The 15,630-nt window shown below is 51.4% G+C and overlaps 1 protein-coding gene across 2 annotated transcripts in view; it reads left to right on the top strand.

The window, feature by feature from the left end:
• The first annotated feature begins 38 nt into the window (after positions 1–38).
• SMARCB1 (SWI/SNF related, matrix associated, actin dependent regulator of chromatin, subfamily b, member 1) overlaps positions 39–15,630 on the top strand; it is a 33,260-nt gene continuing 17,668 nt past the window's right edge. Inside the window, exons 1-5 of one of the 2 annotated variants that reach the window (XM_023646759.2) lie at positions 39–709; positions 3,817–3,928; positions 5,616–5,745; positions 9,130–9,267; positions 11,313–11,440. In XM_023646759.2, the coding sequence (XP_023502527.1) occupies positions 617–709; positions 3,817–3,928; positions 5,616–5,745; positions 9,130–9,267; positions 11,313–11,440 (601 nt within the window). In that variant the 5' untranslated portion in view covers positions 39–616. Of the gene's footprint in view, positions 710–3,816; positions 3,956–5,615; positions 5,746–9,129; positions 9,268–11,312; positions 11,441–15,630 lie in introns of both variants that reach the window. The other variant, XM_023646758.2, reaches the window with a different exon arrangement.

The following is a 15,630-nucleotide window of genomic DNA, read 5'->3' as shown; positions in this document are numbered from 1 at the left end:
CAAATACTACCTGGGCCTTGGAATCCTGCCAAGCCCACGCAGTGTCATCATCCCGCCCATCCCCACAGCCGCAGGAACAGCTGTGAGCTCGGAACTGCGGTATCGGTTCGGCTCCTAGGAGCCCTCTCATCTACTCAGCTGCACTGCCTTCCTGGGTGGGGAAACTGAGGCAAGGATGGCTCGGGCCTGCCGGGGCCTTCAGGCCTCATTTCATTCCTCTTCCACTGGGCTGACTGCCAGTCCCAGCTGTGAGCCTGCGAAAGCCACCGCCTGAGTCAGGGCCTCGGTTACTATTCCTGTCCGTGAGAAGTTTTCCTCGGTACCTCCACTTGGGAGGCTGCCTGAGAAGAGATACGGGTCCTGGCTCCTTTAAGGGGCCCGCGGGCGCGCGCCCCGGTCTTTTGTTTGGGCTGCGGCGGCGCGCGCGTCAGCGTCAACGCCCGCGCGTGCGCACTGAGGGCGGCCTGTTCGTCGTCGGTGTCTGAAGCTGAGGAGCTCGGCGGCGGCGCGAGCCCCCGGCCTGGCCTGTCCTTTGCCTCCCGGCGTCCGCTCCCCTCGGCTCGGGGCGCCCTCTCGATCTCGCAGCCCGGCCTCGGCCCCCTGCCTCGCCGCCGCAATGATGATGATGGCGCTGAGCAAGACCTTCGGGCAGAAGCCCGTCAAGTTCCAGCTGGAGGACGACGGCGAGTTCTACATGATCGGCTCTGAGGTAGCCGCGGCGCCTCCTCGCGCTTCTCGGCCCCAGGCCGGCGGGAGCCTCGGGGCGGGCCTGCGCGCCGGGAACGCGCGTCTCCATTCATCGCGGCGGGAGGGCGCGCGCACGCGGACGCTGGGGGCGTGGCCTGGCGGGGGCGTGGTCGGCGGGCCCCGCCCCGCGCCCTCGGCGCTCGTGGTTTGCTTACCCCTGTCGCGGGGGTGGGGATACGCCCCGCTGCCGGGACCCGGGCTCCCCGGGGGCGGTGGTTCCCGCTGAGTTGGTACAGCTCGGGTTAGCCCCTGGGCGCTTCTGGGGGGCATGTTGGGAATCTCACACGCGCCCCTCCTCCATTGCTACCTCTGGGACCCTGAAATCGCGGGCTGGGAACGTAGGCTTAGTGAGGGCTCCTCTCACGTGTTATTGCCTTTGAGGTGGATTTTGAGGAAAGTGTTCTGACCTTTCTTTAGCGGTGAGGAAACAGGTCGGGAGGAGGATGCTTGCTTTTGGTTTGATAAGGCCCCAGGCCGTGAGGCAGCTCTATCAGCAATTCCGGAGCAGTTGCCACTTTGGATATCTTGAACTTAGAATTACTAGGAGGGAAAGATCCTGAAGATCTTTAAACTTTAACTGGAAGTCACAGCACTTGGTTGAATCAGCTGAACGACTGGCTTTAGGAACACCGTACAACTCGTCCTTCACTGGGAGTTTGTACTCAGTATATTAAGTTTTTCCAGATTGCCTCAAACTAGCCCTTTCTGGTCTAAGGGGAGCCCTCAGATAGTGCATATTCTTTAAGAAAAAAAAACGTGCCAGTACAATTCAGATGTGTGTGTCTCGCGTGAGGAGAAGAGTGGATCCTGGAGAGCTACAGCAGGTACAGCCTGCCAGGGCGCCTCTCCCTGTGGCAGTTGTCAGTATCAGACACCAGCATCTAATTACTGTTTTTACAGTTCCTGGTTCTTTCTTCACAGTCGAACATAATGTGAGTGAATTAAGCCCTGTGATGGTCACACTGAGCTGTGCTGGGTCCTGTGCTGGGGCAATGGAGCCAGTGCCTGTCCATCGCCATAGCTCAGATGGTCCTCACTGGCTGGTGGGCACCTGCCTAAATGCAGGATAGGAGTGTCAGTTTGTGATATTGGGCAGCTTGTTTAAAGAAACCTTTACCTGATCTAGTGGGCAGGAAGAGCAGCCAGATTGGCCTTGACTCAGTGGGAGGCACTTTTGAAAAGTAAGCTTTCATTGATTAGGCAGAGCAAATGGAGAAGCAGCCCGTGGCCATATGGGAAGGACGTTGGGAGGCCTGCTTCCAGCCTGCTTTGCGTTCGAGTCATTTGTTCACGTGTATAATGAGATGTTTAGATTGAATGGTCTCTAAGATCTTCCCTATAACACATTTTAGTTTCTAGAAAGCTAACTACAGTCTTCTCTTTCAGCCCTCCTGAGGAGAACAGTTGTCCTGAGCCCCAGTCTGTAGAGATCCAGAGGAGAGAGGGGAGAGGTGGTTTGCTCTCTCAGGCCTGGCTTAACAAACGTCAGACGTTTGGAGGTCTGGGAAGGGTTCAGGATCAGAGTGCTGTCTGTGTTATCCAGGAGCTCCTGTGACAGCATTGGGTGTGTGGCCACCAGGCCCCTTCCCCTTGGAAAACAAGCACCGTATTCAGAGAGGTGGGCCGGCAGTAGCAACACACTCAGCGCCCCCGTGCCACATCTGCACAGTGGCCTTGGGAGGGTGTCTGCAGTCATGGGGAATGTGTGTCACTCTTCTCTGCCATCTGCAGGCAGCTATATTCCCCAAGCCAGAGTCACAGAGGTGAGAGAACGTGAAGAAATGCCCGGGTCCACCCCTTCATTCTACATTTGGGAAACCTGAGTCCAGAGAGGGCCAAGGCTGGTTCTGGGAAAACCCAGGAAGGCAAGCCCCGGTCTCCTAAGTTCCAAAGGATTCTAGGGAAGGGCCTAGGAGCCCTGGAGCCCTGTGGGACCTACAAGGTAGTAGTGGGGGCGATATTGTCAGTGTCTTTGCGGAAACCTAAGAGAAACGATACATTTGCTTTTGGATGGTAATGACACTCAAGCCAAATAATGTGCAGGTGTCTGTGCCTGTTGTGTGGAGCACGAGTCACTGGCTGTGGCCACCTTTTGTCACACTGTTCAGCAGTTCTGGTTGCCAATATAAATCTTGGATTCATGAAAAATGGAGAAATATTTTTATTTAATAAATATACTATGCTGACTAGGTAAATGGGAAGATAACAGAAGTGGTCCTTCGTGGGGTGAAGTTCGGAGTTGCTGAACATTTGACAGATGAGTAAGGAGACCCAGAAAAGGAAAGTGATTCGCAGTCACAGGTGGAGCCAGCACCTGGCACCCAGTCCGCTGGCTGTCCCTGCCATGCGACTTAAGTGGGCATTTTAAAAAAGTCTGTGAAACAATGGGATTTCTTTATAAAAACTTTAGGATTAGATTTCTTTTCATTAAGGAAGTCATACTTTATTTGGTGCAAGCAAACTGAAGCTGTTGTTTGGGCCAGTAGTGATTTATGTAGCAAGCTGGTGATTGCTGATAATGCTTTTTAAACTCTGGAAAATTCCTTTGGTATCCCTGGTTTGAGTTTTGTTACTAAACAAAGCAACAGGGGCCATGGGGGAAATTATTCTGCATCTGTTTAAAATTAAAAGACCTTTCTGGTGTTTATTACATTGTAAAAATATCAAAGTCTTGTTCTTAAGAAAAAAGAAAGTCAAGGAGGCCTTACATTTCTAGAAAGTGCCAGAAATCACAGTGCCAAAATCAAAATCCTGGGGAGCTTCTCGGTGAGCTCTGGGGGCTTCTTGGTCAGCCCTGGGGGCCTGCCTCCTGAGCGTCTTGTCGTGTAATCAGGATGTGGATGTTATTAGCCCTGCCTGGAGGGGCAGATGCGGGCCAGATGTGCACTGCTCTTGAACTCTTGATGTCAGCAGAATGTGTTTTTATCGCTGTCTGTGAAAGCCTGGCGCCTGGGGGCCAACTCGAGGCTTGTTTTTCCATCACTTGATCTGGCAGACCTCTGCACCAGGACCCTCCCCTTCCGCCTTGAGATGTGACCCTCATAATGAGCCTTCTTGCTTTACTCATAGGTGGGAAACTACCTCCGTATGTTCCGAGGTTCTCTGTACAAGAGATACCCCTCACTCTGGAGGCGACTAGCCACTGTGGAGGAGAGGAAGAAAATAGTTGCATCGTCACATGGTAAAAAAACAAAACCTAACACTAAGGGTGCGTCTCACGAGGGTTTGTAAACCTGTTTCAAAACCACTCGCTTATGTCATGAAGATAAAACGTTTTCACTCCAGAGTGTCTTCACTGCAGCCCTGACCTTAGGGAGGCAGAGAGCATCCTGGGGGCGGGCTGGCCCCGGAGCATGCGTGCAGCGAGAGAGAAATCGGCCCCAGGGAGCCTTTGACAATATGTTTGTCATGTGTTTTCAGTGGGGACAGTTGGGTGGCGGGGACGGAGCTGTGACAGTAGCAGGTGCTGTGAAGACATGTTGGTCTCAAAACGTTTTAGGAATGCTGTGATGCTCTGCCATCTGCCGTGGGCGTGTCGCCGTAGTCACCCTCCATGTAGCCTGAGCGGCGGGTGGTGGCCCCAGCTCCCACTCCCGTCTGGGGCTTTCACCGCTTTGCTTCCCTGAGCACCTCCATCCTGTTCATTCTGGCAGCCAGTGTGCTCGAGCTCATGTGCATGTGGCTGCTCATCGTGCCTGCGGTGTCCCTGGGGCTCGTCGGGGAGCCGCCGACGCTGGAGAAGCTCGTGTGCTCCAGTGTGGCAGCTCTGTGCAGGGTGCAGGATGCTCTTCGGACACTGAGGCTCCATTGGGAGGGTTTCCCGGTACCTTTGGGTTTGGACACAGCGCAACGTTTGGCAGGTGGCGAAACTGCTTCCCACTTGCAATGGTGCCTTGTAGACAGCTGCCCGGGCCTGGGTGAGACCCACCCTGAAGCCCTGTGCGCGTGTGCGTGTGTGTGCTTTGCAGTCTGTCCTGTCTGGTGGTGTCTGTAGGTGCTGCTATGGAATTGTCCACTGTGGGCACAGTAGTGTTCTTTTAATGCAGGAGCCAGAGCTTCTTTTTTATCTGCTGCTGTAACATTTCCACTCACTTGCTTAAAGAGTCTCCTTTTTGTCTTCCCTCCGGCCCAGTGGAGTGCTAGTCACTAACGCAGTGAGTTCCAGCTTCGCTTTCCCCTCTGCAAGCCGCCAGTGAACTCTCAGTGACGCTCCCGCCTCACGCTGTGGAGCCACCTTCCCCCTAACTGATTTGTTTCTCCAGGAGAAGCCAGGCTGGACCTGCAGACAGGTAGCAGCTCTTGCCCGAGGTTCCCTAGAAGAGCTGTGGGTCGAGTTGCCCAGAATCTGTCCTGCTTCCCAGACAGCAAGTGTCGCCTGGCGCAGAGCCAGGAGTTCATGTTCCGTGTGAAGCAGCTTTTTCCAACTCTCTGGGCTCTTGTTTTAAAAGACAAGTAGTTGCCATCTTTCATTCCATCTCTCCACTTTGCTTCATGTCATGGATTGCAGTGGTGTCAGACCTCTTCCCACGGGGGTGTTACTCTAGAGCCTTCCTGCTCTCCTGAGAGGCCCTATTGGCTGTGCTGTGCTGTAGCTGCTGCTGCCCTGTGCACTTGCTCTGTGCCCGGAGCCCGTGCTCCTGGGACAGATTTGTCCAAGGAAATCCTCAGGGTGTGTTTCCCCAGTAGGACCTTTAAACCAAGCGCTCAGTCCAGATTGCCCTGTTGGAAGAGGCCAGCATTGAGCTGTAGTGAGGTTGACACCTGCTTTCCCACCTCAGCATGTGAGGACCTCGATGCGCTGCATCTACTGGCTGCTGCTGCCCGCTGCCCCACCAGCAGGGTGACCGCAGCAGCATCTCTGCTTACAGATCATGGGTACACGACCCTGGCCACCAGCGTGACTCTGTTAAAAGCCTCAGAGGTGGAAGAGATTCTGGATGGCAACGATGAGAAGTACAAGGCGGTGTCCATCAGCACGGAGCCCCCCACCTACCTCAGGTAACACAGGGCCAGGGTGAGCTCTGGGGCACCCACAGGTATTTTCCTCATACTCCAGGTCTGGTTGGGGAAAAGTTGAACCGAAGTACTTTTAAACACTTTACCCACTGTGCTTACAAATCATCTAAGCCAGCTTCCTAAGTTTCTTGTGTATCTTTGGAATTTCTAAGAAACATAAGCCAGGTCCTGGCTTGTGGAGAGTTGTTAGGAATGTTTTGAAAGTGGGACTAATGTGTCAGAAAAATTAGTGGCCCAGATAAACTCAGAAGAGAAACAAACAATAGATTTGAATGTATAAACCTAGAACCTTTAAAAGAGTATTTACAGTAATTAAATTTAATTACAGTAATTAATTTAATTACAATAATTAAATAGGTAAGTAATTGCGAAGTTGCTGTGTCGTAGAAAGAGTCTGTTCATTCAGATTTAGAAGAAAAATTTGGATACTCCAATAAATAGATGAGTAAAGGGTGGGTGGTCCACACTGAAAGTACAAGGAGTGAACACACTACAGGGAACAATGTTTGTCCTTATGAGTGATTTGAAAAATTCAAAGTAAAAAAATAAATAATTAACGTCATGGAGAATTGAGCAAGGAGCAACAAAGCTGGCATGCTCACGCACACTCCATGGGCAGGGTCTTTTTGTAAAGCAGTATGAGCTCAAATATTTTTTTTTTGTTCTCTGGGCCGTTAATTTCACCCCTGGGAATTTGTCCCAGAAAAATAATTTAAAGGAACAATAACAAGAAATGTTATATGTACAGAGATGCTCTTGATAGCTTTGTGAATAATAATGGGAAATATGGAGCCACTTGAGTGTGTCCGGCCTTAGGGAAAGACTGAGTGAGTGAAGACGCAGCCGCCTGAATAGACCAGGCCGTCCCCCCATACGGCATAGTTAAGTGGACTCTCAGCAACCCGAAACACGGTTCATGTGAGTGCGATGTGCGGCATACCCCCGTTATGCTTTCAGCTCTTAAGAAAATATACGTTTATATGCACAAACCCTGGGAGCACTAAGGAGGAAAAAAAGAGGGTTATTGTTCAGAGTGATGTGGTTATGGAAAATCGTTTCTTTCCAGATGTTGTTTTTAGAATTGCCCCCCAGAAAAAGGTGGCACCCATCCAACCTGGCCAGTGTTACAGATGTGTGCTCTGCAGATTTCCTTCTCCCTGAGGGATGTGGTAAGAATAGAAGGATGGCTAGACTTCACCAGGGAAGTCACAGAAGGAAATTGTGTACATATGGATGGGACTTTCAAGTCTGCACACACCAGCCAAGAACCTCTTCTGGGGCAGTAAACACTTTCTTGATGATTGTGTCATATGAGGAACAGCTGAGGGAGTGGGAGCCTGTTACCCAGAGGTCAGAACTCTAGGGGTGGAGGGTGGAGGTTTGAAGGAAGCCATTTTGGTGGGCTCCACACTGAGGAAGCACCTTCCACTGCCCAGTTAGCCTCATAGGAGGACTGGCACCTCCCCTCCCTGTCATTGGGCAGGTCAGCGGAGGCTGGATGTCCCCTCGGGGCTCTCCGGCAGACCTCCTTGCTGTGGAAGGAAAGTTTAACTCCTTGGAAGGTTGAATCAGATTCTTGGATTCTGTGTATGGCTGTGTCATCGTGCTCAAGGTGTCTGTGACAAACTTGCATTGTCCACTTAAGAAAGCTACCAGACAGGAGGGCTCGGCAGAGCAGTGCAGGCCTGGAAATGAGCGAGGTCGCTGCTAACATAGGACAGGATTTTTGGGGAAAGGGAGGCTCCTTAGTGCAGCCTCTAGGAGGCGTTCCAATCAGAAAGAGGTGGTGGTCTCGACCTGTGGTTCCCAAATGCAGGCCCAGCTGCTCCTGGCCTCGCCCATGGGAGTTGTAAAGAATCTCTGTTCCTGGCCCCGCCCCAGCGCTGGGAGCCACTTGGTCTGGGCAGTGCACAGGAATTTACTACTTAAAATTTTATGCTCTGAGTGAGTCTGTGTGACCAGGAGTAGAAACCACTAGCCAGATAGGCTGTGGTGGCGACCCCCATCTTGCTGCCCCAGCTCTCTTAGCCCTGCCCAGATGAGTTCCACAGCCCTGTTTTTCTCTATCTCTGCTATAAGGTAAAGGCTGGTCATAAGGTCAGAGCCAGACCTGGGTATGGGCCACTATTTTGATAGAGTCCTGGCCACATCTGGTCTTGTGAATCCCTCCTTGCCCCCACCCTCAGTCAAGGGCTGCCCCTGGCCCTGAGCCTCAGGGAAAGTGGCCCAAGCGCTAGAAGACAAAAGAGTGAAAGGGCCAGGCAGGTCGTGGCCACGCCTCTGCCCTGCCCCCCCCCCGCCCCCCCACTCCATGGGAAGGGCAAGGGCCCCTGGAAGGGTATTGTGTGGCAGCAGAAAGCCCAGCAGTTGTCACATCCTCTGAACTGCAGCCTGCAGTTGCTGAATGCAGGAGATGCGGTGCCGGTGTTGGGTGTAAAGGTGACTTACACATGGTTGGTGCCCTCACCTTGCTCACAGCCTCACTCCCGAAGGCAGCTCTGGGATGGTAAAGGGGCGCGCAGAGCATTGTGGGAACCCGAGCACTCTCATCTGTCAAACCCGGCCCCAGAGCCTCAGTTTAAAGTAGCTTTTGATATATTCCTCGTGGTAAAAGCAACCTGTAATTTGGAGAGAAGAATGAGCCCTTTATGGACATGGGCTATTTGAATTACTTTGAGTGCCACTTTCTGAAAGTTTTTGCTAACCTATCTTCTCACTCTCCTGGTCTGGAAGCCTGGAGGCCAGAAGCACTGCCTAGTCCCTCTCAGGCCCGCACGTCTAAAAGAACAGTGTGTCTAAAAGAACAGTCTGATCGTATCTCTCCCTGCTTCAGCCCCGGGGGCACTCAGCCCCTGCTGAGTACAGCCGGTTCCTCAGCACCAGCCCCTGGAATTGGACCCTCTCTGTGTCTCCAGTCCCAGCCCCTGCCGAGCCTGCACCCTGCTGCCTCTTCCCTGCTGCCGTCTGTGCTCCTCCTGAGCTGCCCTCCGCCCCTCCATCCCCCGCAGTGAACCCACCTCAGTGCTTGAGGTTCCAGTCCAGGGTCCGCTCCTCTGGGAAGCCTCCTCGTGCCCCCTCCTTACAGAAGGAACAGGGCTTCTGTGGAGTCCTGCCTAGCATGACATGTGTTGCCTTGTGGCTCGTGCACTTGGCTGTGTCTGGGCATCCTTCCCCTCCCCAGGTGTCTCCAAGTGGGTGCCGTGGGAGCCGAGGGAATACTCTTGCAGAGTCTGGGGTGCACAGAGGTCCCCATCGGGGTCTGGAGCCCAGCAGGGGCGCATTGGGCATCCACTGACCACGACTTGATGCCTGTCGGGCTGTATCAGGCTCAGAGACTCAGCGGAGGGATTTCCCATTTCTCCCTAGGGAACAGAAAGCCAAGAGGAACAGCCAGTGGGTGCCAACCCTGCCCAACAGCTCCCACCATCTAGACGCTGTGCCCTGCTCCACGACTATCAACAGGAACCGCATGGGCCGGGACAAGAAGAGAACCTTCCCTCTCTGGTGAGTGCACCATTCCACCCCAGTCCTCAAACACGGTTTAGTCTCCTCCTCCCTGGAAAGGCACTCTGCCTCTGTGCCCCAAGATGCTGCGCTGCCCCCCCTTGAAGCGATTTGACTTGGGCTTCCAGCGCGACCAGTCTCCGGCTCACCCCAGCCCCGGCTCTGCCTGCTTCCATCTCGCTGCGCTCCCCTCCTTTCCCCGGCACCACAAGTAGTGTTCCTGGAGGCGCAGTCCTTGGACCTCTTCTTGCGGTTCCAGATGCCATCCTGCTGTGACTCCTGCTGCGTTAGTTCCCTGTGGCTGCCACAACAAATCACCACCAACTGGGTGATTTTAAACAACACATGTATTCTCTCACAGTTCTGGAGGCCAGGAGTTTCATTGCGCCAAAATCAAGGTGCTGGCTGGGCCACAGTCCCTTTGGAGGCTCTTGGGGAGCATCCAGTCCTGCCTCTTCCAGCCAGCAGGCCGCCAGCATTCCTTGGCTTGCGCTGCATCCCCAACCTCTGCCTCCTGGTCACACAGCTCCTCATCTGTCTGTGAAATCTCCCTCCGTCTCTCTCTTAGGAGGACACTTGTGAAATTCAGGGCTGGCTCACCTAACCACCTCCTCTCAAGATCCTTACTTAATCACATCTGCTAAGTCCCCTCCCCCTTTTTGTTGCCATATAAGGTGATTCATGCTCACCTGTTCCAGGGATTAGGACAAAGATAGCTTTTGGGGAGCATTTTTCCAGCTCCCACCCCCACCTTCATCTCTACAGCCCGGCCTTGCCCTTAGACACCATCCTCAGGTCTCTGTCGCATGCTGCCTGTGCACTTCTCCATCCCGAGGTGCAGTCATCCCCTCCTTCCCTTGCTCAGGCCCGAACCCCGGAACTCTTACTCCTCCTCACGCTGTGAAGTGGGTCTCCGCAGGTCCTACCTGCTCAGCCTTCCGAGTGTCGGGAATTGGAGCACCTTTGGCTGGCTCCTTGTCAGGCCTGGGCCCTTTCACCTAGGGCGACTGAGCCACTCCTGCATGCAGGTCCTCCTGACGCCCTGTCACAGACATCGGGGGCCGGCGTCCTGGCGGTGTCCCCGCTTCCTGGCTGCCTCTCCCACCGCCTTCTGCCTCACTCACTCTACCTCAGGCATATTGGCCCCCTTACTGCATTTAAAGCTGCCCAGAAGCTTCTGCCCTTGCAGTTTCCTCTGCTGAAAGCTCCCTGCTTGCCAGTATCTGCTTGCCTCACCCTGTCTTCCCTCCTTCTCCCTTCTTTCCCTTCTTCCTCCTCCTCTCCCACCTTTTTCTTCCTTCCTATCTCTGTTTGAATGTCACTTTCTCGGGGCTGCCACTCCTGCCCCTTTCCCTGGCGTGCCTGTCTGTCACGTGGTATGTTTGCTCTCTGTTCACCAAGCTCTGTGGGAGCAGTTCGCAGCCCTCTCTGTATCCTGCAGACACCCTTAGGTTTCTCTGGCCTCCACATCCCCTTGTGCCCCATCTCTTCCCTCTTTGTCTTCCTAAAATACAGATGTGACAACATAAAGCCCTTGCTCATCCTCCCGGGGCTCCCTCAGGGTAGAAGCTGGATTCTGGAGCCTGAGATGGAGAACTGTCGGCTCCTGGGTACCCTGTGGCTTCCCAGTGCCCCTGCGCTGCCCCCATCGAGTCTGCACTCCCCCTTCAGGGCGCTGGTTGCTGCCACCTCAGCAGCTCCTCAGTGCTCCTGCCCCTCGGCCTTGCTCAGGTCTTTCCTCCCCACAGCTTTCCATGGAAGTCCTGCCCGCTTGGGGGATTAAATCTCCCTTCCTTCGGAGTCCATGTAGGTCTTGTCCTGCTACCCGAGTCAGCTGCTCCCTCTCCCTTCCCTGTGTGTCCATGAAGCATGACCTCTAGCCCTGTGGTCCTGGGACTCCTGCTGGCCCCGTCTCTGCTGACTCTGCGCTTAGTTGACAAGTCCCAATGAGAAGTGGGCTTTCCCCCTCTGGCCAGCAGAGAGGGAGGCCCTCAGCATGGGGACCCAAGGCACCCCTTGGTGACTGTCCTACACTTCACTTCCAGCTTTGATGACCACGACCCAGCTGTGATCCACGAGAATGCGTCCCAGCCTGAGGTGCTGGTCCCTATCCGACTGGACATGGAGATCGATGGGCAGAAGCTGCGGGACGCCTTTACCTGGAACATGAATGGTATGTGGGCGGTCGGGCTCTGCATGGCCCAGACCTGGCTGTTGGGCGAATAGTCCCCTTTCCCATCAGGTGGATCCTGGACTCTGAATACAACATTCAGAGTATTGTGACAAAGATTGGAGGGTGTGGACTCTGGGTTCAGATCCTGCTTCTGCCACTGTTTCCTGTGGGTTGGGTACATGAGCCTTGGGCTCCTTTCTCCCCTGGTGAGTGTGGGTGGCTCAGGCCTAGCATGTGGGCTGCTGGTCCACAGAGCTCGATGATGACCTCAGTGCTGCTCAGACCAGTTCATCCTGGCCCTCAGTTCATCCTGACCTCCCCTTCAGCCCCATCCATCTCCCTGCTAGTTCACAATGCTGCGTGTGCACGCTCGCCTCTGTCATCCCCTTGGCCGGGAGGCCTGCCCACGCGCTCTCCGTTCTTCCCCTTCCCGTCCTCGCTCTTTTTTAAGTCTTGGGTCAGATGCCTGCTCTTGCCCAACTCCCAGAGTCCCAGTGTGACTCTGCAGATGTGGAAGAGATAGGGCAGGAGGAGCCGTCCACCAGAGCCTTTGGTCCTCATCCCATCTGCGAAGGAGGGTTACACGTGGATTTGTTTCTTTCTTGTTTTTTTCCTGCATCTTTCAGACTTTTCACAGCAAACATATTATTTATATTCAGACCAAAAAAACAGTGAATGTCATTTTCGAATGAATAAAAGTTTAGAATCACCAGAATCTCACCATCCTAATAATAGTTTCAGTTTTGCATTGTCCCTTCAAGTCGCTTCTGCATGCAAACATGTTTAAAATAGTTGTAATTATAGCACAAATATAATTTTATTTTTCTTCACTTATAGGTATCTTTCTGGTTTCTTTGGTTTCATAATTGGTGCAGAATTTTCTGTTGAGTTGTGGTGCCCTAGTTTGCTAAAACTCCATCCTGCTGTTAGACGTTTCCATGGCAGAGAACATATTTGCTTACAAAAGTTTTTCTCCCAGAGGGGATTTCCTCAGGGAGGAATGCATGTGGTTGTTGAGACATGGTTGCCTCGAGCAGGTGCAGTGCACTGGTGACACCCTGGCACAGGGCCAGGACAGCTCACAGAAGCCAGGCCATCGCCAGTGCTGTGCATCATCTGTTACACTGTTCCTTGCTTATCCCAGCTGGCCTGCGTTATAGTTATTTGTTAATTCATCTCTCTCTCTTCATTGCAACCACTTGAGGTCAGGGTCCTTGTCTTTTTTTTTTTTTTTTTTTTTTTTTTGAGGAAGATTAGCCCTGAGCTAACTACTGCCAGTCCTCCTCTTTTTGCTGAGGAAGACTGGCCCTGAGCTAACATCCATGCCCATCTTCCTCTAACCAGGGTCCCTAGAGACGGAACAATGGGTCAGTGGGGGCATGGCTTGCCAAGCAGTGCCATGTCCGCACCCAAGATCTGAACCAGTGAACCCTGGGCTGCTGAGAAGCAGAACGTGCGCACTTAACCACTGCGCCACTGAGCTGGCCCCAGGGTCCTTGTTTTTAATTGCTGCTTTTCTTATAGCACTTAGCTTAGAAGCTGGCCCAACATAGGAACTTAGGTTCAGATTGCATCTGTACATGTATTGTCTTGTTCCTTTGTTTCAACGACATGTGGAAAGCTCCTACTGTTTGTTTATACCCCCACCCTGTTTCAGAAGGGATGTAAGGCAGCTTATGGAGGGACGCTCAGTATAAAAGAGTAAAGCAAAGGAAGAAGGAGTGGTTAGGAATAACTGGATACAAGGGAAAATGAAACTAGGAGACGTAAAATGAAGCCAGTGCTCTGGTCCACGCTCACAATTCAGTAGGTGTACCTTGCTAGGAGATGGGCATGGCTGTCAGCCCTTCAGAACCAGGCAGAGAGAGACATGATAAGCAGTTCTCAGTGTGGTCAAGATTAGCAGCCGCTGGTGGCTCAGAAGAAGCAGAATTGCACGTAGTATTTAAATCTGAGAGAACCGTTTCCTATGGCTGTCATGAAGAGGACACAGTATAATGTAATGAAGACCAGCGTCCGTTCGTGAACTCCACTGTGAGTTTCTCCAGGTTCTTCCTCAGGAGTCCTCATGTAACATACCGTATCCCACTAAATGGAATTTAGTACAAACACTTGGAGAACCAAAATAGTGTTGTTCTGCAAACCCTTCTTTAGTCCAGCATGGCATTTAGGGTGTCTAAGAGCTATAATGCTTAACTGGTGGATAGGAGGCCACACCCCTGGCATGGTAGTTGAAAGAGCACATTCAAAATTGCTGTTGATTTGCTGGCTTTCTTTTTAGTTGTGTCTCGTTTACTTTGAAAGTAACCTTAAAGTTGGACATGAGAGTCTTTATCACAGAAGGATTAAAAATGTGAAGCAGCACCAGTTGAGCAGCATGAACGAGCTGTATGTCCTTCAGGGCGTCCTTTGTAACCAGGATTTGGCTGCGACAAGCTTTTGGTAGGCATCATTTAATCCTGAGTTCGAGGTTATGTCCTTTGAGAAGGACGTGAAAGGGAGCTTATCAGAGTTGCTGGTGAAGTATGGCATCATCTGCCTCAGTAGTCAGCCTCCTGGGGGAGTGTTGAAGTCCTCCAGAGAGGATGAGCTGCCAAAGCAGAACACCTGCCTACGTAGACGCCACCTTGGCCCCCAAGGGGGAGGAGAGGATCCCAGGGCAGTGCCATGAACTGCCTCAGGAAAACGTATGGAATCTGCTCCTGCACACGGTAAAGGAGTGATCGGGGCCCTCAGGGTCTGCATCACAGGGCATGGCTACAGCAAGCAGCCTGTAGAGGTTGGTTTCCATCTGATCACTTTGGATGCTTAAAAAAACCCACATAACAGATTCAAGAAGATGAGCGAACCTCAACAGGGTAAACCCAAAGAAATCCGTGCCAAGACACATCATAATTTAACTTCTGAGAACTAAACATACAGGAAAAATGTTGAGAGCAGCCAGAGAAAAATGACACCTTATCTACAGGGAAAGACTAGAGTGACACCCGGTTTCTCATCGGAAACCGTGAAGGCCTGAGGAAGTGGCATAGTGTTTTTCAAGCACTGAAAGAAAAGAACGGACAATTCAGAGTCCTTCACCCAGTGAAAATACCCTTCAGGAATGAAGGGGCTCTCTTTCTCAGATGAAGGCAAACTGTCACTTGTACACTTAACATAAAAGAATGGCTAAAAGAAGGAAATGATAAAAGAAGAAACTTTGGAACACCAAGAAGGAAGAAGATGATAAGCAAACATAGACGTAAAAACAATGACTTTCCTTCCCAAGTTTTCTAAATTATGTTTGACAGTTGAAGCCAAAATTATGACATTGTCTAATGTGGTTCTAAATGTATGTAGAGGAAATGTTTAAGACACTTATACTATAAATGGAGGAGGATGAAGGGACGTACAGAGAGGTAATGTTTCTGTACTTCACTTGAATTGGTAAAGTGAAGGAACCAGTAGACTGATAAGTTATATATATATATATATAACATAATAGGCAGAGGAACACTTAAAAATGCTATGCAAAGAGATGTGCTCAGAAATACTGTAGATAAATCAAAATGGAATCCCAAAAAATGTTCAAGTAACCCACAGTAAGGCAGGAAAACGAAAATAGAAAACAAAAATAAAATGGCAGACTTGGCCCTGATGTCAGTAATTGCCAGTTAGAAAACAAAGGTTGGCAGAGTAGATTTAAAAAATGATCCAATAATGTGTTATCTACAAGAAACTCATTTCAATATAGGTAGGTTTAAAATAAAAATATAGAAGAAGATGTATTATGCAAATATTAATCAAAGGAAAGCAGGAGTGGCAATATTAGTATCAGATAAAGCAGACTTAAGAATAAAGAAAATTACCAGAGATACAGAGGGCATAAAATAATGATAAAAGAGTCGATCCACCAAGAAGACATAGCAGTCCTAAATGTATGTGCACGAAACAACACAGCTGGAAAATACGTGAAACAAAATTGATAGAACTAAAGGGAGAAATAGTCAAATCTACAGTTATGTTGGAGACTTCACCATCCCTCTCTCAACAACTGATAGAACAGCTAGACAGAAAATCAGCAAGATGATATAAGAACCCAGCAACACCATCAACCAGTGGAATCTGATTGGCATTTATAGAACACTCCACCCAACTCAGGAGAATGCACATTCTTTTTAAGTCCCTCTGGAACAAATACCGTATAAACA

Source organism: Equus caballus, chromosome 8 (assembly GCF_041296265.1).
Source record: "Equus caballus isolate H_3958 breed thoroughbred chromosome 8, TB-T2T, whole genome shotgun sequence".
Taxonomy (NCBI): Eukaryota; Metazoa; Chordata; class Mammalia; order Perissodactyla; family Equidae; genus Equus; species Equus caballus.
The sequence above is the reverse complement of the archived record's forward strand: the minus strand, read 5'-3'. Positions and strand labels throughout refer to the sequence as shown.